This window comes from Helianthus annuus, chromosome 17 (genome assembly GCF_002127325.2).
Source record: "Helianthus annuus cultivar XRQ/B chromosome 17, HanXRQr2.0-SUNRISE, whole genome shotgun sequence".
Classification (NCBI taxonomy): domain Eukaryota; kingdom Viridiplantae; phylum Streptophyta; class Magnoliopsida; order Asterales; family Asteraceae; genus Helianthus; species Helianthus annuus.
The window spans coordinates 10,877,272-10,889,693 of record NC_035449.2 but is presented as its reverse complement, the minus strand read 5'-3'; the positions used below and the strand labels follow the sequence as shown (position 1 = coordinate 10,889,693).

At 33.8% G+C, this 12,422-nt stretch overlaps 1 protein-coding gene across 2 annotated transcripts; it reads right to left on the bottom strand.

The window, feature by feature from the left end:
- Nucleotides 1-6,325: 6,325 nt before the first annotated feature.
- Nucleotides 6,326-9,208, bottom strand: LOC110922297. 2 transcript variants are annotated; one of them, XM_022166614.2, is made up of 6 exons: nt 8,951-9,208; nt 8,333-8,820; nt 7,911-8,073; nt 7,117-7,285; nt 6,847-7,029; nt 6,326-6,776 (listed from the first exon to the last, which is right to left on the bottom strand). In XM_022166614.2, the coding sequence occupies exons 1-6, from the start codon at nt 8,982-8,984 to the stop codon at nt 6,617-6,619; spliced, it is 1,197 nt and encodes a 398-aa protein (XP_022022306.1). In that variant the 5' UTR covers nt 8,985-9,208; the 3' UTR covers nt 6,326-6,616. The 2 variants fall into 2 exon arrangements, with proteins under 2 accessions (XP_022022306.1, XP_022022307.1); XM_022166615.2 differs by having other exon boundaries at nt 6,374-6,776; nt 8,987-9,207.
- Between the last annotated feature and the right edge of the window lie 3,214 nt (nt 9,209-12,422).

The window sequence follows — 12,422 nt, the reverse complement described above, 5'->3', positions numbered from 1 at the left end:
AAAGAAAAGGGCTGCTGAATGACGGTGGGCCGGAAATTGAAATTCTCAGATAGGGCTGAGGGCACATGGATGGGTAATATAGTAATTATAGTAGTTATGCTTTTTTTTAGTGTTTAAAGTGAGTATGTTGTTGAAAAATATTTCTTCATAAAAAGATAACGAGAGATAATATATGTTAAATAACTAGTTGATGCCCCGCCCGCGTTGCGGGGTGATGGCCAAATAATTCTCAATCAATTAAAAAACACTATTATAGTTTTGTTAGGAAAGAAAAAAACTAAAACGATGACAAGACCGTAGTTCTGAGCTCATGGCAAAACTGTAGTTTGTCTGGATTATTGAGCGAGTGTTAGGCAGCTCCTTCACATGGAAAAAAACTAAATCCAGTCAAACAATTAAAAAAAACTCTTATAGTTTTGCTAAAAAAACTAAAACGATAGCAATATTGTAATTTGAACTGAGGGCAAAGTTGTATTTGTTGAGTTGGGTAAAATCGTAATACTATAAAAGTTAAAGTGATAGCAAAACTATAAATTTGAACCAGAAACAAAATCGTAATATAACTTTGCACTAAGAACAAAATCGTAATTTTAAGCTGGGGACAAAACTATATTTTTAATTTGAACAGGGGCAAAATCGTAATTTTGAATTTGGGGGCAAAAAATACTTTTATTTTGAACCGGGCAAAAACATAATTTTAAACTGAAGACGAAATCATAATTTTTGAAACGGGGCGAAAATGCAAAATCGTCATTTTTAGTTTGGGGCAAAAGCAAATTTTATTTTGAACTGGGGCCAAAATTGTAATTGTAATATGGGGATAAAAACATAATTTTGAACCGAGGGCAAAAGCGTAATTTTGAGTGAGGGACAAAAACATAATTTTATTTTGAAGTGGGGGCAAAAACGTAATTTTATTTTAAATTAAGGACGAAACCGTAATTTTAAAACGAATATAAAATAATAAAACAGTTGGTCCAATAGGAAAGTGCCACGCAGCTGCGTGGCACTATTTCTCAAACTTCCTTTTGTATATATGTTACAACTTAAAGAGGGTGCCAACGAGGTTAGGTCCATTCGCAAAGTCAATGTTTTTAAATATCTTGGAGGGAGAGCTCTTGGATTCAAATCACACAGACGACAGGAGTAAAAAAATTTGCCGTTAAAAAAAACATTATTCCGAATAATTCAGTCGGATACAACTCTGATTTCGATAATTAGAACAACACTAAGTTTGTGGTAAATTCGTAATGACGAAATTTTAGAAAAAAAAATTAAATAAATTGCCTTACTGCCTTTATTTTTTGTTTCAAAAACTGACAAAATTTTAGAAAAAATAATCTTCAAAGGCATTTAAAAAAATAATCAACCCTTGCCAGGGGCTGCCGCTCCTTGGATCCTGCTCTCAAGGGCGCTGTCCCAGACCCCGGCCAAGGGGGTGTTCCCCCTTGGAACCCCCATTCGGGGCTCTGCCCGAATACTTGGAATCATGGTTGTAAAACAAGGTTTCCAAGGCCGAGTACTCCCCGAGTAGTCGCTACAAGGTAGGTTGCCGAGGCGACTTTCTTTGACTCCGCCTAATTACTCGGAATCGGTCAAACGCGGTCAATCTCGGCCAAAATTGTATCTAGTAGGTCAACTCGGGCCGAGTTTGACTTAAAAAAATAATAAAACATAATTTCTATGCCTATCATATTAAAGAATGAATATCATTTTCATGTATTTTATTATGGATATTAGTAAATTTATGTTATTTGACATATATTTAATTTCCAAAAACTAATTTCTTTATAATTTTACATGTCCGAGTACTCCCCGAGTACTCTCCGCCTAGGCCGAGTACTCTCAACTCCCCAGTCGACCGACTAGGGAGCGCCTAGCGACTTTTGCAACCATGCTTGGAATTATAGCAACTCGAATAAGCGTACACTCCCTCACGTCCTAACTTGTTCGATGTATATTATAATTCTCTTTGGTCACCAAGTTAATCTCGATTACACTAAAATATCTAATATCATGTGACGCTTCATACCCCTCCCACACCGTATAGCCTAAGGGGCTGTTTGGTAGCCTCTGAATGGTTATTAAGAGGCTATCTCTTAATGGAAACATTAAGAATTTTACCAATGAGATGGTAGAAGAATGTGACATGTGATGATTTACCATTCAGAGGTTACCTCTTAACTATTCAGACTTGATGTTACCTCTTATTCATTCAGAGGTTTTAAACCATTAAAAGGTAGCATCTGAATGGTCATTAAGAGGCTACCAAACAGCCCCTAAAAAACATATGTTATATCAAATAGCGTAGCCTCTAAAAGGAAATCAAGTATAACCTAGTTCTTGAAGGAAAAAAAACACGTGATATGGGAATTATATTTATTTCTATTAATTAATGTTTCAATACAAATAACTACTTATTTATACTAAATAGAATTCGAACAAGTAAAGGCTTGAATGTTGTGAATACAAATATTATAGAAAGCTTTGTTAATATTATAAAAAAAGCGTACACTAAGTTTTTCATTTGTATCCCGATTGGTCATTTTGCTACCTCTTTAAAATTTTTAGTGTGATTTATATATCATCAAATTACTTTACACACCACCACATAGTAATATACCATTTTGTACGAAAACACACAATAAACAATGTGTAGAAAGTAATTTTTATGATGGCTCAAACTATCTAGACACCTTATCTGCCTATTTAGACACCCTTTGCCTCGTATAGGCCTATACGAGGCATATAGGGTTACATCAAAATCAGTGTCTGACTCATGTTACTTCTGGTTTGACTGCCTGAATACGCCTCGTATAGGCCTATACTGGGCGTATAGGACCCTTCGTATAGGCCTCATATATGACCCTTTGCCCCTTATATGCCTCGTATAGACCTATACTGGGCGTCTTGAAGGGTTTTTTTTTTTTTTTTTTTTTTAACAAACATTTTATACAATATTAATCGTTTTAGCAAACTTTTATACAAAAACAAGTTTTTTATTTTAAATAATTAATATTAGGACCCCTCGTTGGTTTTTTTTTTTTTTTTTTTTTTTTTTTTTTTTTTTGTTGAAAAATGGATGTTTTGGTAGGGTAATTTGATTGTTTTTTGAGGGTGATGTTTTTTAAGGAAAAAAATGGGTGTTTTGGTGGGGTAATTTGAGTTGTTTTTTAAGAAAAGTTTTATTTTTTTATAAAAATATTTTACCGTTTTCAAGATCGGCCTTTAAAAATATTCGATCGTAGAAATATTACATTGTTTTTAACATATAGCGTAGTATAGGTCTCGTATAGGTCTTGTATAGGCCTATCGATGTATACGGGCGTTGTATCATATCCTATAGTATCGTATCGTATTGTATTGTGTCGTATAGTGTAGTATAAGTCTCATATAGTTCTCGTATAGACCTATATGGGACCTATATGAGACTTATACTATACACTATACGATATCATACTATACGATACAATACGATACTATCGTATCATATAGTGTAGTATAGGTCCCTTATAGGTCTTGTATAGGCATATCGACGTATACGGGCGTTGTATCATATCCTATAGTATCGTATCGTATTATATTGTATCGTATGGTGTAGTATAAGTCTCGTATAGCTCTCGTATAGACCTATATGGCACCTATACGAGACTTATACTATACACTATACGATATAATACGATACTATCGTATCATATAGTGTAGTATAGGTCCCTTATAGGTCTTGTATAGGCCTATCGACGTATACGGGCGTTGTATCATATCCTATAGTATCGTATCGTATCGTATTGTATTGTATTGTATCGTATAGTGTAGTATAAGTCTCGTCTAGCTCTCGTATAGACCTATATGGGACCTATACGAGTGTTATTATAATTAATATGAGTTTTTTATAATCAATATTAGTGTTATTGATACTAAAATGAGTTTTTTATAATTAATATTAGTGTTATTGGTATTTAAAAAGAGAAAAAAAAAATAAAAATAGACGCCCAGTATAGGGCTATACTGGGCGTCTATGAGGACCAAAAGACTATTATACCCTTGAATTAGGCTTATACTGGGGTCAAAAAAGGGGTAAAATGGTCTTTTGGACCCCTCGTATACGCCCAGTATAGCCCTATACTAGGCGTCTAGTTTTATTTTTTTTTCTCTTTTTAAATATTAAAAATAAAAACAAAAAAAATTAAAAATAGACGCCCAGTATAGGGCTATACTGGGCGTATACGAGGGGTCCAAAAGACCATTTTACCCCTGATTTGCCCCCAGTATAGGCCTAATTCAAGGGTATAATAGTCTTTTGGTCCTCATAGACGCCCAGTATAGCCCTATACTGGGCGTCTATTTTTTTTTTTTTTTTGTTTTCTCTTTTTAAATACCAATAACACTAATATTAATTATAAAAAACTCATATTAACTATAATAACACTAATATTAATTATAATAACTCATATTAATTATAATAACATTAATGTTAATTATAAAAAACTCATTTTAGTATCAATAACACTAATATTAATTATAAAAAACTCATATTAATTATAATAACACTCTTATTAATTATAATAACTCATATTAATTATAATAACACTAATATTAATTATAAAAAACTTTTATTAATATCAATAACACTAATATTAATTATAAGAAACTCATATTAATTATAATAACACTAATATTAATTATACGATGCCTATACGAGACCTATACGAGACTTATACTAAACTATACGATACGATACAACACGATAGGCTTATACAAGACCTATACGAGACTTATAGGATACGATACCACATCCATAGGCCCATACAATGCCTATACGAGACCTATACGAGATTTATACTACACTATACGATACGATATGATACGATACAATACAATACGATACTAGACTATTGGATAAGATACAACACTCGTATAGGACTATAGGTGTGGTTTTGGTCCCGTTTAGGCCTATAGGCTTATACAAGACCTATAGGGGACCTATACTAGACTTATACTATACACTATACGATACGATACAACACTCGTATAGGTCCCATATAGGTCTATACGAGAGCTATACGAGACTTATACTATACTATACGATACAATATAATACCATACGATACTATAGGATATGATACAACGCCCGTATACGTCGATATGCCTATACAAGACCTATAAGGGACCTATACTACACTATATGATACGATAGTATCGTATTGTATCGTATTGTATGGTATGGTATTGTATCGTATAGTGTATAGTATAAGTCTCATATAGGTCCCATATAGGTCTATACGAGAACTATACGAGACTTATACTACACTATACGACACAATACAATACGATACGATACGATAATATAGGATATGATACAACGCCCGTATACGTCGATAGGCCTATACAAGACCTATAAGGGACCTATACGAGACCTATACCACACTATATGTTAAAAACAATGTAATATTTCTACGATCGAATATTTTTAAAGGCCGATCTTGAAAACGGTAAAATATTTTTATAAAAAAATGAAACTTTTCTTAAAAAACAACTCAAATTACCCCACCAAAACACCCATTTTTTTACTCAAAAAAACACCACCCTCAAAAAACAATCAAATTACCCTACCAAAACATCCAATTTTCAACTCAAAAAAAACACCAACGAGGGGTCCTAATATTAATTATTTAAAATAAAAAAAACTTGTTTTTGTATAAAAGTTTGCTAAAACGATTAATATTGTTTAAAATGTTCGTTAAAAAAAAAAAAAAAGAAAAAAAAAAAAAAAAAAAACCCTTCAAGACGCCCAGTATAGGCCTATACGAGGCATATAAGAGAAGACAAATTTACCCCCAGTATAGGCCTAAATCAGGGGCTAAATAGTCTTTTTTCGCCTAGACGCTCAGTATAGGCCTATACGAGGCGTATACGAGGCAAATAAGACAAAATATGACATAATCAGAGATTCTCTTGGAAATTGAGAAAGGTTATACGCCTCGTATAGGTCTATACGAGGCGTCTTGAAGGGTGTGGAAATAGGCAATTGGGTGTGTGAATATGTAGACCCTTTATGATATACAAATCACATCCCAATAGATTTTTTTTTTTTTTTTGAACATAACGTTTTGACTACTTTAGATATCCTTATGAATCACATCTCAAATTGCATTTTTGCTCTTTTTAATCTGTAATAGTAGTTTTATTTCATTTGAACATATAAATCAGAAAATGTTAGCTAACATCAGTTAAATAAAGGCATATGTATTACATACATATAACATCCTCTATTTTTGATGTGTTATGTGTTATTTGTTGGGGAACCAATTTCTGCCACAATGGCTATACAAAATGGGGTAATTCGTATTCAATTTTGTTGAACGCTCACCTCTAGACAACAAAAGCAAATAGCATACAAACAATAATAATGTCTTTACAACGGAAAAGGTCACATGAATATTTGTTATGTTTGAAACAAAACTACTTATTTATTATGGTTCCACACCTAAAGCCTAGCAGTAGAACACATCCAAACACTCACTTTCCGCTTTTACATAGGCGGGTTGACATTATTCTCAAACTATATATAGCTCTTGTTGCATCACTTTATTTAATTTTATCATTGATCCATTTATCATCTTGCAAGATATTCCATGCTAGGTGCATAGTTATCATGGTGATGTTCCATTTCACCAAGGTCTGACATGAAACCGGGACCAAAACGTTTGGGAAACAAAGCATCAGCATGAATGGTAATAGTTTGCTCCAGCGACGACTCAGGAAATGCTTTGTCCCTACAAAGGAAGAAGATACATTGTAAATGTCACCTGTTCAAATGAATGTGAAAGTTTTGAAATGACCTACCTGATAGAGTTCACATCCGCATTCGGATGATCAATATTGATCATTTCTTCATCATAAAAGGAATCAAGATATCCCGTATCAAAGGGGTCTGCCATGACATCAAGACCAGGAAGTTCTGATAACCAAGCATCAAAATCACTAGTCATAATTTGTTCCAGGGGCCACTCAGGAACTTCTATATCCCTGCAAAGGAATCGAAAGAAGATACATTGTAAAAAGGTCCAATGTCCTACATTCATAAATGAATGTGGAAGTTTAAAAATTACGTACGAGATGGGTTTTGAATCAGCATTCGGAGTTATAAGAGACCTAAACTCAGCCATCGTTTGATTGATTTTAATTTCCGGGATAGAAGAAGCTCTGGTAATTCTATTTCGTATACATGGCCACTCAGGAATACCGACTCTCCTACAAAGATTTGTAAAAGTACCTGGTTTAACTACACAAGGATTACATGTGTCAGTCAGAAAAAAAAAAAAAAAACTATTATCAATTGCAATAGTTGACACAAATACAACTATCAGCTTAGTTATATAGTGGAGGGTTCAAATGAGAAGAAAAATTTTCTAAGAATAAAAAGAATAAGTTTTAAACCAATAGAAATTCTCTATTTTACTTCATTTAATATGTGTATTTAATATTATTAATATGGGCATATAGGTAAATTTCTAATTATAATTAATTAGCTAACTAATTAAACTTGTAACTCACTTTTAAATATACTCTTTCAAGATATATAAAATAATTTAGGGTGAACGACAATTTTCGACATGTGTAGGATAAATTTTAGTATATGTGTAGGATAAATTCTTAAATGTGTATGATAAATTTAGATATGTGTAGGGTAAATTTCGGTAAATGTAATTCATGTAGGATAAATTTTGAAATGTGTAGGATAAAATGTTTTTTGCCTTATTAATTAAAGATGGCATAATAAATGGGAGGAGTTATAAACTATTTAATGTTTTACCATTATGCCCTTAATTTCTTCTTTTTCTTGTCACATTAAATTTCTTCTCAAATGAACCTTCCCCTAGTTATATATGTAGGTGAACCAAGCTTACCTTTAAGTATTTCTGCAGCACGGGCACTACTCAGTCCAAACAATGGAACAAGACGACTGTACCTAGTTTTGTCAAACGACTTTGATTTACGGATCATTTTTTTGGGATGTAGATAAGTTCTATTTGTGCGATCCATTTGGATTGAAGTTTGCAAACCGGCATCCTGCAAGTGAAGCATAAGATTTTTCACTTAAAGGTTGAATATGTAACATCTATGAATAAATTTACACATATAGGAAATAATGCAGTGCAAATTTACAAAATGAATATAATAAAAATGTTTAGTGCTTTGCTATATTAACAACTAAAGTTATACAAAGTGAAAGTTTATCAAATTTTGATTAAACCCAAAGAAATCTATATATAAAAATGATTGCAATTTTCTTACTAGAATTGAATGTTATGTTAAGGGCAGGACAAACCTGAAGGAGTCTTTGAACTACAAGAATATCATTGCTATAATCCCGCGGTGTATCCATGACAAACTCAAGAACACCAACACGTGTATTAGCGTCAATCACAGGCACAGCAAAGGATCCCCAATTCTTAGTAAAAATAGCATCTTCACACGGAGGACGCTGATCTTCAGGGTATTCGTGCACGTTTTGAGTTTGTTGAGGAGTGCAGCGTAGGTAAGCCTTGCCTGCAAGACCGAATGCCGCTTCTTCCTTAGCATCTCTATACACATAGAGTTTGTGGTCTAAACAGGCTAAATAGTATTTCTGAAGTTCTTTGTTGATCCCAAAAAGACGAAAAGGCATATGTGCTGCGGTAGTAAGCACACATGCGTCTCCAATTTCCTTTGGCACCCATAACAGAACAAGAACAGATTCACCGTCTTTAACTGGTAAAATTTCAAGGATAGAAGTGATCTTTTTCAGCACCTCGCCATCAATGGGAGCATGGATATCTGTATGGTTCGAATTATTAGAACAACGAAGCTAGGATCGGAACTGCATATAATTTAAACCGAAAAAGAAAAAAAGAGAAAGAAAGAGGGCTTCTATTAATTAACATAGAAAGGGAGTAAGTATGTCTACATAGAATATAACTGCAATATAACACAACTAGCATACAGCGAAGGCTTCTCTTTGAAGACCACTAAACAGGAGTAGGTAGCTCGTAGCATCTGAGACATAGTCGAAAACGATGGAGGTACTGTACTCAACCGTCATATCTGAAAGTGAGAGATAAGCCGGAGAAGGTCTCGGGAGTATATATCGCATTTTGAACAACAGACGAAGAGAGAGAGAGAGAGAGAGAGAGAGAGAGAGAGAGAGAGAGATGCAAGAAGACTAGAAGAGTATCTGTTATATAAATTGAAATCATATTAAGAAATAAATACTAAAGAACAAGAAACAAAAGCTGGTTTCCTAGAAACAACTAAGAGTGAATGAACCATGAATTTATGTTAGTTGAACTCACAATTAATGAAGGGAGAAGATTCACCAGGTGAAACCACAACTGTGGTTTGCTCAGTGCAGCTGCTGTTCATACTAAAACAGGCCATTCTTAACCAATCTGATCTTCTAGTTGAGGAACTGTGTTTTGAACTAGTTCCAGAGATGATCAACTGTGACAGTTTATTCAATCTATGGCCTGGTTCAGTCACTTATATAGGCCAGACCAGCGATAGGGTCCACAATTCTCTTATTGAGGGGTCCAAATAGGTTATTTGAGGTTCAAATAACAAAAGTAATAGAAAGCAAATTTCAATTTTTCTTGTGAAAGTAATCATTTGACATAACACTCTAGATGGATACACAAATTCAGTTACTGTAATATTTACAATTCTTTTACTCAGTATACATCTAGAACATTTTTTGTTTACAAAAACAATTTAAAAAAACTCAAATCTTCATAAGCAATTTATTAATATTTTCAAAATCAGTAATTTACCCTGATGATTGGAATGAAATTTATTTTTAACAAAAAAAAAAAAAATCAGTAATAAGGTTTTCTTATTACAAAATTAATAATAACACGTATTGCATGTCATATGACAGAAGCTTGTGTAAAATAGCACCAAAATGAAAGGTTCAGATCAAATCATACAAACCAACTTCTATTTTTATTGGCTTCGATGGTCTGGTTCTAATATTTTTGCAATTTCTCATTTGACCCGGTCCAACCGTATAAGTAAGCAAAACAAGGGGTTCAATTAGTACTGCACATGCGGGCCCAACCTTCCAATTGGCCAATTAATTCTGTCCACAATTCGATTAATGCCTTTTTGTAATACGATATCTATCGCACCTTATTTTTCTTTTTTACTTTCATTTTTTTTTTATCATTTGAACATATTTTGTTTCCTTATAAAACTTTTAATGTATCAGTATTTTATAAAATCCCAAGTAGCCAATGATCTCTAGATCAAGTGGTGGAGGACTTACATTTCTCTTGAGAGATACAGGTTTGACTCCCACTTGGTGCAGAGTGAGGCACTGGTGGGCAATGATAGGAGACCCAGGGAAACCTGGGTTGGATCCTTGAGCCAAACGGGTTTTACCGGTAATTTCACTGTCGTGCCTATGGGCGGGTGGGTTACCGGGTTTTCCCCGGAATTGGTAGTGGACTCGGGTTACTCTCGGAGTACTCCGTTTGTCCAGTGGGTGCCCCGAGAGTGCTCGGGATTGAGTTTGTTGGCCGTTCAAAAAAATAAAATAAAATCCCAAGTAGGTCGTAGCAACATACATTTTTGTTTACACTCGACAAAACTCTTTTTTTTTCTAAAAGGGAATCATGAGTAGTAAAGTACAAGTAATCAAGCACAAACATACATACTATCAAAGGTACCTCACAATTATCTATTTATTTATTTTTAAATCGACGCAGTTTCCCCTTTCCGTTATATTTATTTATTGTAATGAACAAAATGGAACTGATGTTGTTTGAACAACTTCGAAGAGTATATTTTGTATCATAAGCTATAGTAAGTGCCGGTATGTATCAGCAACATGACAAACTTGATTACGACTGAACAACATTGGTACCAGTATCAGAACTATTGGAAGCGTTAATGATATTCATTTTTATGATTTTTGATTGATGTAAAACACGTGTCAACATTCTTTAGAGCATATCACAACTTTATGTTTTGAGTTTTCTTTTTCAACATACTAGTGACGAACACATTATCGTGGGATAAACGGACTACTTTACCCACAGATCACATACAACTTTTGTAAGTTGTCGAATGTGGTTGTTTACAACAGATTACTAATGGATAAAATAGCGAAGGATACCTACATACCAATTATACGAATTAGCAACATATTCTTCCAAGTTTTACCAATGGATTCCAGCAATTAAAAGTAATTTAAAATATAAATTTTAATGTTTTAGTTTCCTGAAACATAAAAATAAATTATAAATTATAAATAATAAATAATAATTACAGAATGTACATAGAACAAAAAAAATACCTTTAAAAAAACTAATTGGAATAAAGTTAAAAGCAAAATATTTTTAGAGTTAGTTTTACGGTAAATATGTAAGATTTATTAATTCCGTGAGAAGTATGTCAAAAAGAGTTGCATAGAATACACTAAAATCTTGCATGCCCCTGGTTAATTGACCCCTTTAAACTTTGACCTGATTGTATTATTGAACCCTTCACATGACTAGTTATTTGGACCCCAATTTAGCTTTTTGATTATTTTATCATTATAAATGTGGCCCAGATCATCACATGTTTTAGCAAAGTTATCTTCTTCTCCAGTTCAGAATTTCTTTCGAACTTTCAAAAATGCAGTCCAGAATTAACAATGTATTCCAGAAATTTAATTTCGAAGGACGCCGAGGCTGTCTCCAGTTTTGGGAACTTGGATCACCAGTTCACAATGAGAAGATGGTTCTAACAGTTGTTGGTTACAGGCCCCAAACACACACTCAACACACTCACTGTATGTGAAATATGTATGAAGATAAGGAATGAAAACTTGCTATATTCGATATATCAAAGAAAAGGGTTAATTATTCATTAAAGCAAATGCCTTTAAATAGACTTACAATTACATGCACATGCAAATGCCTTTAAAAAAGAATAAAATAATATTCTATGCTACTAATTCTAATATGCAACGTGCATATCTCAAATCCAACATACTCGGTCAAACTGACCATTTCTTTAGCCAAATAAAATGCAACGAACTGATCCATAACCATAACCCATGACCCGTTCGAATCCTAACCAATTGACCCGTACCCGTGATCCGATAACGCACCGACCCGTGTTCCGTAAACACACCCGAATAATCCAACAATCACCCCCTTAATCGGTGTTTGTTTACGCCTTCACCGCAGCACCGAATCACCTCGGTTTCGAACCACTATGACATCTAACGGACACCCGATCTTCACCTCGATCACGTCCAATGTCTCGATTCAACCCGAATAAAAAACACCACGCCTGTAACATGTAACATGGCATAACGCTGGAACCGTCCATTCACATCTTGACTCATCACGGATCAACGACCCACCCGGTCACATCCGAGTCACCCGATTTGA